General features: G+C 44.9%; 1 protein-coding gene across 1 annotated transcript in view; it reads left to right on the top strand.

The window, feature by feature from the left end:
• Positions 1 to 14,040, top strand: part of E2F7 (E2F transcription factor 7) — a 37,489-nt gene extending 23,449 nt beyond the window's left edge. Inside the window, exons 8-13 of the mRNA XM_061124959.1 lie at positions 1,907 to 2,092; positions 2,540 to 2,612; positions 4,809 to 5,307; positions 7,171 to 7,411; positions 8,981 to 9,402; positions 11,068 to 14,040. Coding sequence (XP_060980942.1) covers positions 1,907 to 2,092; positions 2,540 to 2,612; positions 4,809 to 5,307; positions 7,171 to 7,411; positions 8,981 to 9,402; positions 11,068 to 11,238 — 1,592 coding nt within the window. The 3' untranslated portion in view covers positions 11,239 to 14,040. The remainder of the gene's footprint in view (positions 1 to 1,906; positions 2,093 to 2,539; positions 2,613 to 4,808; positions 5,308 to 7,170; positions 7,412 to 8,980; positions 9,403 to 11,067) is intronic.
• The last annotated feature ends 2,251 nt before the right edge of the window (positions 14,041 to 16,291 follow it).

The following is a 16,291-nucleotide window of genomic DNA, read 5'->3' as shown; positions in this document are numbered from 1 at the left end:
ATGAGATTTCTTTTCCCACTGTGACTGTTGGCAGTCGGCACTATTCTCAGCCCTGTCTGAGTGCAGACACTGTCCTGTCTACTCCTTTTGAGGGCTCTTTCCTTGGCCTTGGGTAGTTTCCGCTCATGGTTGAGTACTCCACTGAATACAGTCAGCCCTTTGAGTCTGCAGGTTCCACATCTGTAGAGTCAACCAATGATGGATCGAAAGTATTTTTTTTTTTTAAATACAGAAAGTTCCAGAAATCAAAACTCAAAATTTGCTGCACATTGACAGCTACTGAGATAGCATTTACATTGTATTAGGTACTATAGTAGGAGACGGCAACGGCAACCCACCCCAGTGTTCTTGCCCGGAGAGTCCCAGGGACAGGGGAGCCTGGCAGGCTGCCGTCTCTGGGGTCGCACAGACTCGGACATGACTGAAGCGACTTGGCGGCGGCAGCAGGTACTACAGTACTCTAGAGATGATTTGGTGTACAGTGCCTACAAAATTTACTCCACTATCTACACAGGATTAAATCTATGCCATTTCGTATAGGAGTCTTGAGCATCTCAGGTGAGATGTGGGGACTTGAAACGGATCTCCTGTGACTGCTGAAGGGCAGCTCTGCTCAAGGGGGGCCCCTCTGCAGACCTCCAGCATTCCTTCTGCATGGCTGTGCTCTTCAGGTCCCTGCCCCACAGACGCTAGCTGCCCTGACTTTCCAGGTCTCCCAGCTCCATTCCCGATTGAAGGAGACTTCCAGGCTCTGCCTAGAGCTCCTTCTCTGCCCCTAACCTGGAAGTGTTATCCAGGCAGTAAGCTGGCTAATCAGAGCTTCCCTCTTTTCAGTTCCTGTCTCCAGTGTTTCACTGTCCTTCATGTCCTAGTGTTCAGTATCTTGAGAACCATTGTTTTATATACTTAGTTCAGTATTTTATTTCTTTCAGGAAGGAGGGTAAATAATACTCTTGACCCACTTTCTTCTTTCTTCTAGTTGATTCTATAACTTCTGATTTTCTAAAGAGAGAATTTTTTGGGTTTTTATTATAAGAAAAAGAAAACCGTAGGTGGTTTTCTTTTTCAGTATTTCTGTATTTTAGAAAATGTAAGTCTAGCTGGGCCTTTCAGTTTACTAAATCAGTCTTATAATTAAAATGTGCATCCCTTGAACTTAAAAAAAATAGCACAGATGAGCGGGGTAGGAATGACTATCTGAACAATGTAAGTGTTTCTTTATAGAACATAGACCTGGTTCTATATAGAGATTTCTGTCCTGATTTCACACAGGCTTATTTCAGCATAAAATTGGCCTCAGGCCCAGTCTTCTATTACCCTCACTGTTCCGCAGCATTTCAACCATGAGGTATCTGCTGACCTTATGTCTTTGGTCACTTAGTAACCGAGCTTCCTGCTGCATAAGAAAGAAATAATAAAGCATAATAATAGGAAACAGAGATTCTTATACTCATTGCCCTGGGACTGTGGCATAAGAGGCCGATTGCAATTAATGTTAAAATCTCCAAATATTCATGTTGGGCTGAGTATGATTGGGTTTTCCTTTGATATCTCTGCCCAAAGAAAGCATCTGAAATGTCAGGTCCATTCTAATTTGGGTTATAGAACATCCTGCTCTACTTTTGTTGCAGTTTAGATAATTTTAGAACATATATGGATTCAGTCTTTAAAGTCACTGACTAACTTTTTGAAAAGATTAGTACACTGAAAGAAATTGGGGTTTGAGATAAGGCTCATGAAATTCCTTTGTCTTCGTTTTTAATTTATAGGTAGCTCCATTACAATGAGAGGTTCTCAAAGCCGTATCTTAAAAAGGTTAAAATTATCCTGAATTATAGCTATACAACAACACTATAACATCTATATAACAACACTAACACTATAACAACATCTCTTTTTTATTTAGATGACGATCTTGTGGATGTTTCTACACCTGTCCTACCAGAATTGAAAAAAGAAATATACGGCCACATTCAGTTCTATGCAAAACAGAAACTTGCTCGACATGGCTCCTTTAACTCAGAGCAGGCTTCTGAGAGGATACAGAGGAAAGTGAACTCAGAACCCAGCAGCCCTTACAGACAAAAACAAGGTATCTGCCTTTACTTAACCCACGGACTCTATCAGTCACCATGTAATGGTAGCCCGACCTGTGCACTGACATTTTAAAGTGAGCTGACTGTAGGCTCTGCGTGAGACGGCGACTTCACAGGGTGGCCCTCGGCCTGAAATTGATTCTCGTTGGCCTTGAAGATTGAAGATTACTTGGTTTGCCATGGTTAACCTCTTTGATGCATCTCAGCAGTTCATCAGATTTATAAAGCAATACTTGCTTTGTTTTGTTTTCTTACTAATTTTTAATGAGACCTACATTCACTGCTTAGAGCTAGCTTCTGGACATGTCTGTCTCTGAATCAAAATCAGGATGGATTTGAGGTAGTCTTATAATCCTTGAGCTGTGAATAGTGAATCCTGCTGTACATAACTGCTGTGTATAAGTCCCTTGCTCTATTTGTTAGAACTTCGTTTTCCTTTTTAGGATCAGGAGGCTACTCCTTGGAAATTGGAAGTCTGGCAGCTGTCTACAGACAGAAAATAGAAGACAACTCAAAGTAAGTAGTCTCCATCCTGGTTTTAACTGTGACTCAATTGAAATGCCACCCATCAAGGGTAAAGTTTAGCAGTCCTGCTCAAAAATCAGCCATTTGTTTATTAAGAACTTTGTAAGTTTCCCCCCTTGTGCCCAACACTGTGCAGGATTTGGCATCTGGGACCCAAAAATTGAAAATTTTTGTGAAAAATTTATCCCCTAGGCTATGAAAACTTACCAGGAAAAATAAAAATACAAATACACTGAGAAAAGACAAGTCACTACTAATGTGACAGAGAAATGATGTCTCATAGTCCCATGAATCACTTTGTCATTATCCTAACCAACGTCATTTATGAACTACCGGGTACTATTCTTAAAAGGTTTGTGTGTATTATCTCATCCAATTATACAACCTTTTGAGGTTGGTGCTATTATCCTAATTTTACAGGGAGGCAGCTGAAATTCTGAGAGGTTAGGTAACTCGCCCAAAGTCACAAAGTCATTAAGTGAAAGAACTGAGATTTAAACCTACACTATCTGAATCAGATTTGGGGTTTGATTTTGAAGGAAATCACATATTAGCAGAGGAAACAGAGGAAATGCTGAAGAGAGAACAGAAGAGGTTTATAATGACAGACAAGGGAAGAAAAAGACTGTTGAGCCAGAGTCAGGGAGTGGATGGGAAGCAAGCCGTAGTGATTTGTCCAAATAAGATAGAGGAAGAGCTTGGGGTATTGGAGGTGGGTAGGTCAAGTTGGCAGAATGCTTTGAAAGCCAAGTCGTAGAGCTTAGACTTAGCAGATGGACACTAAAGGGTTATTGTAGCTTCACTGCAGACCATTCAGGCTGCTTTGAGCAGGTAGGGTTGGAACTAGAGAAGGACTGCATGTTAGGAGATCACAGAATAGTGCATTCCCTTCTTTCTGCTCTGCTGTGGTGCGGATCCACACCGTCAGCTGGCGACGGGAAGAAATGGAAACCAGCATAAGACAGTGAGTCAGCAAGAGTTAATTTGAACGTGTGCTCTGCTGTGCGTAGTCACTCAGTCATGTCTGACTCTGTGTGACCCCGTGGACTGTAGCCCTCCAGACGCCTCTGTCCATGGGGATTCTCCAGGCAACGATACTGGAGTGGGTTGCCGTGCCCTCCTCCAGGGGATCTTCCCAACCCAGGAATCGAACTCGTGTCTCCTGAATTGCAGATTCTTTACCATCTGAGCCACCAGGGAAGCCCAAGAATACTTGAGTGGATAGGCTATCCCTTCTGCAGGCGAGCTTCCCGACCCAGGAATCAGGTCTCCTGCATTGCAGGCAGATTCTTTAGCAGCTGAGCTACCCAGGAAGCCCAGTTTGAATGTGTGCTGCTTGAAAATTCTGTAGTAATACAGAGTAGAATGGGAGGAGAACAACAGAATAATTTTGTAAATACATTTACTTCCTCGCTCACTGCTTACTTCATTCATCTCACAGTGAACGTGAGAAAAACAAGATGTGCCCTTAAAATCACGTCTGGCCCCCTCTCTGTTATCTGCCAGACATCTCTGAGGGATTCCATGTGCAGCCCCCACTGGGTGACCTTCCGTAGTTAGATGAGCCTCTGGGCTTCAGTGTTCCTCCCTCGTAGTGGGGGAGGGGGCTAAGAGTAGCTCGTGTTGAAGAATGATGTAAAATTATTACCATACCCTGCTGGTCATTATAGCATCTGTGTGCCTGGGAAGGGGTACTTGCTGGGCATCTGATGACTACTGGCTGTGGGAGAGGCGGAGAGGAGCCTCTGAGAGCCCCAAACTGAGAGCCCCTATCCCATTGCAAAGCAATCCAGGTTATAATATGTGGTTGTCCGCTTCTGGGGTTGGCTCATGATCTCAGGGAGCCCATGATATTAAAGGAGCCCTTTAAGAGCAGGAGTGGGGGATTTCCCTGGTGGTCTAGTGGTTGAGAGTATGCCTTGCATTGCAGAGGATGAGGGTTCAATCCCTAGTTGGGGAACTGAGATCTTACATGCCGGGGAGCAACTAAACCTGCAAACCACAGCCTGGAGAGCCTGCAACTAAGATCCAGGGCAGCCAAATTAATTTTTAAAAGTTTTTTTTAAGTAGCAGGAGAGAGCAGTGTTCCCTCAGTCCTGCTTTGGTTCGTCTCTCTTTAGGAAAGCGGAGCTGGAGGTCGGTAGACTGTGGTAACTGCATGGCCCCGCTCTGTTCCCTTCCTTACAGGGCGGAAGCTTTTGCCAGCCAGAGCGCGATGCCCCTGTCGAGCAGCCTGGACCCCGCCGCTCCTCTCCCCGGCCTGTGTGTTGACTCGGAATACTGTGTGAGCCCCTCGTCCTGCCAAGTCCTCCCTGCGGCCCAGACAGAGGCGAAGGCCTCGTCGGCCCAGAACGGTCTGAGCGGCGGAGGCGTCTCCCTGGCCGCCGCGGCGCCGGACGGGGAGCCCCTGCCGCCGGCCGTGGCGGCCGCCGGGCCCCTGCTCTACGTGCCGCCCGCCCCGCTGTTGATGCTGTGCGGGGGCCTGCAGGAGGGGCCGCCGGGGCCGGGCGCGGGCTCCGCGGGCGGCGGCGGCTCCGAGGGCGCGGCAGCCGGGCAGCCCCCCGTGCCCGCGGGTCAGAAGCGCCTGAGCAGGGACAGGAAGCCCCAGCAGGAGGACGAGGCGCCGGCCACCAAGAGACAGAGCAGGGGCCACGGGGCCGGCCCCCTCGCCCTTGTCGTGCCCAAGGTGAGCGCGCGCCGGCCGTGGCGACTGACGGCGCCTCGACCCGTGTCTTCCTCACTGGGACGCGCAGGTAGTCACAAGCTCCTGAGTCTGGAATAGGGGGTGGTGCCTCTATCCTTTTTATGGTCAGGCCAGGACTGCCTCTTCCAAGTAACCTGCCATAAAGTTCAGTTCAGTTCAGTCGCTCGGTCCTGTCCGACTCTTTGTGACCCCATGAACTGCAGCACCCCAGGCTTCCCTGTCCATCACCAACTCCGGAAGCTTGCTCAAACTCACGTCCATGGAGTCGGTGATGCCATCCAACCATCTCATCCTCTGTCATCCCCGTCTCCTCCTGCCCTCAATCTTTCCCAGCATCAGGGTCTTTTCAAATGAGTCAGCTCTTGGCATCAGGTGGCCAAAGTATTGGAGTTTCAGTTTCAACATCAGTCCTTCCAATGAACACCCAGGACTGATCTCCTTTAGGATGGACTAGTTGGATCTCCTTGCAGTCCAAGGGACTCTCAAGAGTCTTCTCCAACACCACAGTTCAAAAGCATCAATTCTTCAGCACTCAGCTTTCTTTACAGTCCAGCTCTCACATCCATACATGACTACTGGAAAAACTACAGCCTTGACTAGATAGACCTTTGTCAGCAAAGTAATGTCTCTGCTTTTCAATATGCTGTCTAGGTTGGTCATAGCTTTTCATCCAAAGAGCAAGCATCTTTTAATTTCATGGCTGCAGTCACCACCTGCAGTGATTTTGGAGCCCTAAAAATAGTCTCCCTCATTGCAGGTGGATTCTTTACCAGCTGAGCCACAAGGGAAATCCAAGAATACCAGAGTGGGTAGCCTACCCTTTCTCCAGTGGATCTTCCCAACCCAGAAATCGAACCAGGGTCTCCTGCATTGCAGGTGGATTCTTTACCAACTGAGCTATCAGGGGAGCCCTGGCCATAAAGTAGTCCTGTAATGAAAGTAATTTTTAGAAAAATCACACTTGGCATAAAATGCTAAAAAGTAAAAAAAAAAAAAAAAAGAGCCATTCATTGTTAACATGTTTGTATATCCTTTCCCAGACTGTTTTGCCTTATTTTTTTTAACACGTCAATGAAACAACCATCTGCTCCAGGGTGCCCCTGAGGTCCAGGTCAGGAATTCGGTGCCGCTGGCTCTGCGTCTGTGTCAGTGCTCATGTCACTGCTCAGGGAGCCCATTTTTCTAGAATAAAAGAACAAAACTCTGAGCTGTCTGCATCCCCTGCTTAGTAGCCTTTGGAGGTCAATGCGATATGACCAGTAAAACTCCCAGAAAGCAGAAGCACTGTCATCACAGCCATTCGTAGAGGGTCAGCGAAGCACACTTCATGGACATCAGTCCCTTAATTAAGACCCTTCCTCCTCTATGCGTTCCTCTTGCCAGAATGGATTTTTCTAGTTTTGTGTATAGCCTGTGGCTGCAGAACAGCAGGGAAAGACTGACTGGTATGTCTATATATGTGTGTCTCAGATAAACAGGACGGCTTTCGGTCAGCCCTGCAATTCTTAGCCAGCCCCTAAAAGCCTGCAGCCATCAACACCCTTTTTGTATTCCAACTCAGTCATTTATTTCACCTTCTAAACACCATGCTCACATACCCATTATTGAAATCTCCATCATTTCTGTGCTTAAGGAACCTTAAGCCTACAGAAGCCCCTGGCATGTCCTTGATCTTCAGACCATTGCTCTAAACACGACAGAAATGACAGGTGTACAGAAATCAGGGTGGCTCACAGTGGTGCCTGACTTTTCATTTTATGGGTTAGCCATTTGGAGAAAATTGTTATGATAGTTTACTGCTGGGAATTTGATTTGCTTTTCTGTTTCTGGTTGGGTTTTGCTTAGAAACCTTCAGATTCCACAGACATCGCCTCTCCCAAGACCTCTGCACCCCATGAAGACACTCACACGAACAGGCAACTTTCTGCTGCAAAAGCAGTTTTGGGAAAGGCTACCACAAACAGCTTCGTCTCTTCTGACTGGGAAAATCCTTCTAGAAATACAGAGATAGAAAAGCCTTCGAAGGAAAAGGAGAGCACCAAAGAGCCCTCTCTGCTGCAGTATCTTTATGTGCAGTCGCCAGCAGGTAAGAGGTGTCACGTCTTCGAGTCCTTTAGGGTAGTCAGATTATACATTGCATGTTTGCATTTCTCTTTACATCATGTGACTGATGTCTTGAGGGGCTGTCTCTTGAGTCATTTCACTCCAGCCCCTGGCTTTCTCCATCAATGAAATGAAGATGGAGCCTGCTTTCACTTTCACTAACCTCACAAATAATAAGAAAGTCATTAGGGCAGGTAATTTATTTTTAATGCATTCAACTTTCTTTGGTAAAAAAAAAAAAGCACAAATATTCAAATGACATTTCTGTTTTTATAATTCAGCTGAGTCTGGCATCGGTTCAGTTTCACAATGTGAACCTCTTGGCCACCATGTGCAGCTCACACGCTGACCACTTAAATATCCCGAAGTGCTGACATGTCCTTGTGGTTGAGTGCGGGGACTGGAGTGAGGGGGCTGGACATTAAAACCTCTTCTGATCTGCGTGAAATTAAGTATCTAGCCCTCCTGAATTGGTAAAACAGCAAATAATAAGAGCACCTGCTTCTTGGGGGTGCTATGAAAACAAGATTAAATTTAATACGCTAATACATCTGGAGCACTTAGAATAATAGTGCCTGACACTTAGAAGATTCAGTAAATGCCCTCTTTTGAAATAAAGCTGAAATATAAGTTACCTAATTTTTTAAAATATGCACTGTGTACCTGAAGCTGCTCTTGATACAAAGAGACTTACAGTTATTTTCCTCAGCTTCTTGTTCCTGTCACAGGTTAGGTGGGTATCTGTTACTATTCATTTATCTAGAACACATTCTTTATTCCTTTAGCCAATATTTTGTGAGAGCTTCACCTAAGCATGATAGTGTTACTGATACCTTAATAAACAAAAAACAGACCCAGCTTCTTCAGAATGAAAATGTCAGTCCAGCAAAGGGATCAATAGCTTTTTCTGGGCCATGGGTCCTTGGACGCTATGATGAAGCCTGGGGACTCCTCCTTAGGGTGTTTACAAATGCAGAAAATTAAAAACATAGGATTACAAAGGAGGCAAATTGCATTGAAATCCAGCTGGGAGAATTATTTTAAGTTATAGTGATAAGAAGATCTGCCAAGCCTCTCATAACTTGTGGGGAGCTTTAGACTCAAGAAATCTTCCATCAAAGTAAGATTATACGAATACACCCGTGCTTTTTACTAGTGACAGTGTCAAGGTACTGTTCATTCAGTTGTGATTTGTTGCCTGTGATCTTAACTGAGGGAAATATAAATTTCAGTTAGAAGTTGATCAAAAGAAAGATACTATTTTTCCCATCCAGGTTCACTTTTCTCCTCAGTTTGGGTTCAGTGGAGCCCATGTTAATAAACTCTGTTGGGAGATGTGAGCATCCCCCAAATTTTCACACAAGTAAAGGTGGACACGGGGAGGTGGCCATTGCTGCGAGGAAGTGAGGGGGTGCTGGAGGAGCCCGGGGGTTGGCCTGGTCTGGAGGTGGCTAGTTTACTGTGGGCTCCCATTTTAAAAGGCCCTGAACGTAGGCGCTTGGATGGCATCTTCACTTTGCACTGACTTCCCCCTGTTCTGCTTCCGTTGCAGGATTAAATGGTTTCAACGTGCTCTTGTCTGGCAGTCAGAGCCCCCATGCTGTGGGCCTGCCCGTGGGCCCGCTGCCCCCGCTCAGCGTTCCGTGCGTGGTCGTGCCGTCGCCGACCCTGGGTGCCTTTCCTGTTCTGTGCTCTCCCACGGTGCCCGGACCGGGGTCCTCTGCTCCCAGCCCTCTCCCGAACGCGGGACCTGTGAATTTTGGCTTGTCTGGCCTCGGATCAACAGCTCATCTCCTCATCAGCCCTGCCGCCCTGGTTAATCCAAAGTCGTCCACACTCCCCTCCACAGACCCTCAGCTTCAGGGTCCATGCTCACTTCACCTGAGTCCGGTGATGTCAAGGTCACATGGCAGCGTGCAGCCTGGATCCCCCGCTTATGGAGGTCACCCAGTCCCCGCAGTAAAATCACAACAGGTGAGTCCTGAGGGTCCATGCTAGCCTGGCACAGGGCGACGCAGCACACCGTGATGGGGTTCGCCTGCATTGCATCAGGCTTCCAGGTGGCACCAGTGGTTAAGAGCCCACCTGCCAATGCAGGTTCAGTCCCTGGGTGGGGAAGATCCCCTGGAGGAAAAGTGCCAACCTGCTCCAGTACGCTTGCCTGGGAGATTCCGTGGAGAGAGGAGCCTGGCTACAGTTCATGTGGTCGCAAAGAGTCAGACACGCCTGAAGCCACTTAGCACACACACAGTCAGACTTTAGTCAAACAACTTTCAGACGGGGATCTAACACCAGATTCTAGCTAGCATCCACTATAGACCCAGAGGCATCTGCTCATTTCATTAAGTATTGAGACTGAAGGGGGAGATCCTGTGCTTTGAAGGCAAAAATAGTTTTAGGTGTCAATCTGTTTCTTAGAATCAGAAGGGACTTCATCGTTCAGGGGGATTTTTGATGCATGCTGACTATCCAGGTGATTTCTCCAAGCTCTCATTTCATTAGATCAATAGATCAATTAGATCAAAATTAGATCAATCCTGAATTTTAGTTGTGCAGCTATAGAAATAGTCAAGGGAAATGAAAGTCTTAATACTAGCTCAAAGATTGTTCAGTTCAGTTCAGTCGCTCAGTCGTGTCCGACTCTTTGCGACCCCATGAATGTTCGCATCTATCATTTCTTAAGATGCATTGTTTAGGAGGCAATGGATATATTAATACATACCCATTGTTTCCATGATGTGTGTATGTGTGTGTGTATATACACACATACTCACAAAATATACACAGATGTACATATGTAAATGTCTATAACCAGTGTAAATTAATCAGTACTTTATTCACTTCCCCCAGCTCCATCTGTAGTTCAGTCAGTAAGCATTCGTTGAACTCCTGTTATGCATTAGGCATTGTTTAGAATAATTACTTTCTTTCCCAGAGAAAGGGTTATGCTATGGCCACAACTATTTTTAGACAAGTAATCCGAAGCTCAAAAGTTTGCTAGACGTTGAAGTCAACATGTTTTTAAACAAGGGGATTGTAACATACCATATGCGTATTTTTGATGATTGGTTATGTGTTAGGCACTGACCTAGGCAGTAAAGATAATGGTAAACAGGATAATGTTTCCTGCCCTTTTAGGGCATGTTAAAGGGGTAAATGTTTAACATGAGAAGATAAATATTAGCAAGTAAACAAAAAGAGCAAAGACACATACATGTACTACTCACCAGGAATGATCTAAAGCGCTTTAAAAATATTCTCTCATTCAAGTCTCACAGTCCTGTTAATTCAGTACTTTGGTCATCCCCATCTTCTGATGAGGAAACTGAGGGACAGACCAGTTAAGTAACTTGCCCAAGGTCACACAGCTAGTTATGGCAGAGCCCAGACCCTGGCTCCAGCCGCTTGTGACCGCTTCACTAGGCCACCTTTCTGCACAGAAAATAAGTCAGCTAATCTCCAGTCGTGATGAGTGTTGTGAAGGAGACACATTGGATGAATGTGACAGAAAAGCAAAGAGGATGGAGCGCCTGCATGGGCATCACAGGCACACAGGTCAGGAGGGGGCTTCCAGTTCAGAGACTTGAGGCAATGTGAGGTCACTTCCGTTTTTATGTACTTTTCTCTTTCCTGTTTCAGTCTCCAGTTCCAGTGACCCCCAAGAGCATCCGGTGCACACACCAAGAGACGTTTTTCAAGACGCCTGGCAGCCTCGGGGACCCTGTCCTCAGGGGAAAAGAAAGGAATCAGTCACGAAGCTCCAGCTCGGCACAGAGGAGACTGGAAATCCCCAGCGGGGGTGCAGACTAACCTGATGCTTTGCCCAGCAGAGGTGAGGATCCAGGCGCCTGAATTTCCCTTTGTCACAGGTCATGTCCTAATGCTGAACCGAAACCAGCATGCATCCTTCCTCTCTCCTGCATCCCCTGGTTCTAATGTTAACTATCCATCTTCATGAAGCATCTATATTCCTGCAAGTAATTGTTCCTAATTGTGCATTTCATACCAGTTAGTGTCCGACTCTGTACGTGGTGTCACAGTGGAAGCATCAGCTGACTTCTGTCATTTTCATTCAGGAATCATCTTATTGCTGGAAGGAAATCTGAATAGCCTCCTGGAACCTTGTGGTTTTTCTAAAGGGGAGGGGCGCGTCTAGCACTTAACTGGGGTGAATGTTCTTGACGTGTATTACCGCTCACCCCGAGTAGATCTGTGGTGAGAGAAACTTCCTTTCTGCAGTTTAAAAAAGCTACTGCTTCCTTCGGCTTCATCAGGAAGCCAGCTTCAGTTGTGAATCCTATGGTATTATTTATTTTGTTCGTGAAGTGGGATTTAGTGCAAAAAAGTTTACAACGACAGCAAAACACATATTTTTCAGGGTATGACGACTTGAATGTTTGTACTTTTTTCCTATAATTTGCCCTGCACTTACTTTACAACCTAGTAATAATGTGGATAAATCTATATACATGACGGAATGTCAAGACCAAAATAACTGTGAATGATACACCTTGCTATAATGAACTGTGCTAACCCAACCTGGGCGTGAGCATTAAGATGAACTCTAGCAGCCAGATAGCTGCTGCTCAATAACTGTGTGAACAGTGAGGTTTTACTGATCATTTGCTTAAAAAAAAAAAAAAAAAGGAAAAAAACCTACCATGTTCAGTTTCCTTCACTACATGCCCTTGTGGTTTTTTATTTAAATGTTAACTGTAGAGTATCAGGTATGGGACGTCTTCTAGCAATTGCTTTTTTATTGAATAAATCAGGATGGTAGAAAGGAATTCTACAGAAAATTGAGACCTAGTTGGGATGTTTTAGTAGAATTCTGAAGAATGACAATGTAAAGATTGATATAGGACAATAGGTGATGCTTTTTTTTTTTTTTTTAACTTTTTTTCTTCATGTTGGGAAGAGTAAGAGGGAAAACAGACACATTATGTTTAGAATCCCAAAGAATTCAAACCACAGTGATTTTTTCATAGAAGTTCTGCAAAATGAGAACAGAGTGCAGGGGATCATTGTTCTAGCATAAATGCAATTCTAGAGACTTATCAGTATCCCTTTGTCAAACTGTGCTCCTTGAGGATTTCATTAAGTAGCAGAACTAGATCTTTGCATGCCTAGATGTGTTGATACTTACCTCATGGTCTTTTCAGAACAGATGGCTTCCTCCTCCCCCCCAACCCTCCCTCCCTCTCCCCCTTCATTTTCCCCTCCTTTCCTTCCTTCCTTTCTTTATTCCTTTCTCCTTCTTTAAACTTTTAAAATTTGGAGTCTTGGTGTAGGATTTTATTTTTATTTTTGGACCCAAAATGTTATATGAAAGAATAAAAATATTAATTTAAGAGACTCTGGGAGTCTGATAAAGTAGCTTTATATTAACTACAGGATGGTATTAGCCTTATCACCCCCATGAGATTGTTGAAAACTTGAGGTAGGTAGCCAGATTAAATAAATTTGCTATTATATAAAATTTTTATCAACACTAAACTTTTAAAGTTTACAAGATGGTTTTTTCCCCTCCTTTTCATAGTCTTCTCTAGAGTTAAACAGATAAAAAGTCCAGTCCTCATCTTCTGCTAGTCTAATTGTATGGTAATGATTACCCTGAAGTAATAGGATGGATTTCCTATCGAAACAAAAATATCCTTTTTTCAAGTAGATTGTAAAACACACGGCATATAAATCCATACAAGACACATACATTTTAAATATATCATGCTTCAGACCATCCACAAAATATTTTCACTTCAGAGGGCTACATTTAGATGAAAATACAGACTGATTTTCCCCTCACTGTTCTTGGATGCCTGCCACTTTAACTTCTCAATCCTTTTTTAATTCTGTTCGTGGTATGACCATATAAACCTCAGAAGATTTACGGTTCTTGAGGAGTGTTAACAGACAAACCCATAAATGAGACTATGATTCTGTGACCATACTTAGCCATAGAAAAACCAAGAGCAGGCTCCTTTTGCATTCAGTACCCACTTCTTCACGTGGCTCCGTGGCGTGTAGAAATGATAATGCAGTGATCATTTCTCTCGGAATATGAATCTGTTTGTTACAGAGCAGCTGATAGTAGTGGAACAGCTGAGCTAGATGTGCATGTTAGAGGTGGTGAAGAAGCCTTGGTGGCAATCTTGAGTCTATCATTGTATAATTTCGTAAAAGAAAAAAAAAAAAAAAAAGATTGTCCGTGACCCTGCTAAGGAAATGCAGCTCTGAGTCAGCACTGAGGGAGGTGTGTGTGTGCCCTGCACTGTCCAGGGTTTGTGAAACCCTTTCATTCTGGTACAAGAGTTGGGGGTATAACTTTTATACTTGAATCTACCTACCAAGTTTACATTTCTCGATTCCTTTTTGTAAGGTGCTATTTCTGTATTTAAAGAACGTTTTCTCCCAGTGTAAAGCTGCTTTCTGCTTTATCTTATTGCACTGCTAGTTTTGTGTAGGTATTTTATTGCTGCTTACTGCTTTCTTTTGTATCACGTAGCTCTGCTCTATCTTCTAATGGCTATATTATCTATATAATTTTTTTGTTTTTTCTTTTAGCAAAGTATTAAGCTTTATAAAATATCAATAAAAATTAATTCATTTTAACGAGAGGTGTTGGTTGTATTTGTTGGTGAGCTTTCTGTAGATACTGATTTCATGGTAAAACCATTCACTGTACAAAGTAGCCAACCAGACCTTCATAAACCCAAGTCAGGTCTTTTTCCTGAGCCCTTCCGGCGGTTCCCAAATGCCAAAACTTACAGTAGCAGAATCATGTGGGAGCTTGGGCAGGTTGAGGGACTCTGCTGTTGAGATTTTCATTTCTACCAGAGGTAGAATCACTGTGGGTTTGAAGTTTCCAGATGATGTGAGGCTTAACCAATACAAGAATCACCAGTGAGATCACCTCCCTGGCTTCTCATGATCTGTTAGGTTAAATGGTTCTTAGTCTAGCAAATGCTCACCCATTGTTCAAAGCCAGATTCCATGGTTAACCCTCACTTGAACCTCCAAGAGACTTACTCTGACTTTCCTTAGCCCACATTATCTCCAGAGCCAACTGGAGATGCCATTACTGTCAGTCTCCTCTGCTAGACTGTCAGGCGCGGAGGAAAACAGCTTAGAAACTCCAACCTCAAACCCAGCCCCTGGGGCTCTGAAGAAGCCCCTAAACTGGTGAATGGACGGATCACAGGACCTGCCACAACAGGGCTTGTCCCTTCCAAGCCTTCAGTTGGATTCAGCTTGTGCCTGAGACCTCTTCCTTCCGACAAATCACTTGTCCCAGTCTTTAGCCCTCATCTTGCAGAGGTATCTAAAGTGACCCAGGACAGATCTGCTTCTGCACACAATCAGGGTTAGGATTTTGCTAGTGCCCATTCATTTCAGTCATGTTCAATACTTTGGGAACCCATGGACCGCAGCCCACCAGGCTCCTCAGCCCTTATAACTCTCAGGCAGGAATAAAGTGGGTTGCCATTTCCTACTCCAGGGGATCTTCCCAACCCATGGATCAAGCCTGGGTCTCCTGTCTGGGCAGGCTGATTCTTTACCACTGAGCCACCTGGGAAGCCCATTGGGATTTTACTAGCATCGATTTAGTGGCATCATATATAACACAGTATTGCAGGCATCCGCGAGTATCTTCTTGTGTGTGCCCACCCTTGTGTCTTAACAGTGTAAAGGGTATATTGAACAAGCAGAACTCATGGGATAATCGTGGAAGCAACTTGATTTTGTTTGCCAGTGTCCCTTTAAGCCTGGTCAATGGGGGTAACACACATACACTTGTATGAAGGTAAAGTCAGGTGCGGAGGCCTCCCCATTACAGTAAATAGTAGAAGTTCTATAATCTTAAGTTAAGGCATTCTCGGTTCATGATGCAGGATAAGCATTTAAAATTTCTGCTGCCTGGGCTCTCTGTAGCCTGGTCACCAATGACAATCCTTCGTCTCTTCTCTGCTGGGTGTCGCTCCTTTTGCAGTGAGCTGGCCGAGATTTCCATGCCCAGGAAGATCAACGCAGGGGCAGTGGAGAGGGGAAGGTGGCAGTGAAGCTGAGGTGATCGGGCCTCTCACGTGGTGGGCCTGGTATGTGTTGGAGCTGTTTTAGCCTACAGCTGCTCAGAAGCCTCTGCCTGGGAACACTGGCCGGAAGAAACCATCTTCCTCCAGCTGCTGTTCTCCTTCCGTCGCTGGTTTTCCAACATCTGCTCCACACAGCCGCCTGCTGGGCAGGACTTAGAACAGTCTATCTGCCTATCTGCCACTAGCCCACATCCAGTGCCTGATTCTTGGAGAGAAGGCCCAACCCAGCTCACGTGGCCTCTCCCTCCCCACTGTAGCTTCAAGCCCACACAGGTCCCCCAGGCCAGAGTCAGGCACCAGCACCCCTCTCAACTGCAGGCAAGAGTGAAGTGAGCAGCCCCCTGCCCTTGCCCTTGGTGGCTCCTGGGAGGCAGAGGCGAGGAACCACAGCATAATTCTCCACAAAATCCATTTCTATTCCCACCTACTCAGCCCTTTCAAGGCTCTTTCAAGATGTGGGTACAATGTGTAACTGGTTTGCAAAACCTCGTTTATCAGTTTTACAGAATGCAACTATAACTTGCTGCTGCAGCCAAGCTCACCATTTAACATCCCGTTAAAACAATTCTAATCTTCCATTGTCCAAGATTTGCCTTGTCCTAGGTGAATGTTAGGGAACTTAATATCTTATCTTTAAGAAATTAATTTTTGATCGCTGTTAATTTTTTAGTATTAACATCAGTTTGATGAGTTTGATGTTCTTTCTGTCCTGAAAATGCTACTGAAATAAAGAAATCATACCTGAAGCTACAATAGTTTTTTTTTAATTCTCT

The sequence above is a fragment of the Dama dama genome, chromosome 3 (genome assembly GCF_033118175.1).
Source record: "Dama dama isolate Ldn47 chromosome 3, ASM3311817v1, whole genome shotgun sequence".
Classification (NCBI taxonomy): domain Eukaryota; kingdom Metazoa; phylum Chordata; class Mammalia; order Artiodactyla; family Cervidae; genus Dama; species Dama dama.
The sequence above is the reverse complement of the archived record's forward strand: the minus strand, read 5'-3'. Positions and strand labels throughout refer to the sequence as shown.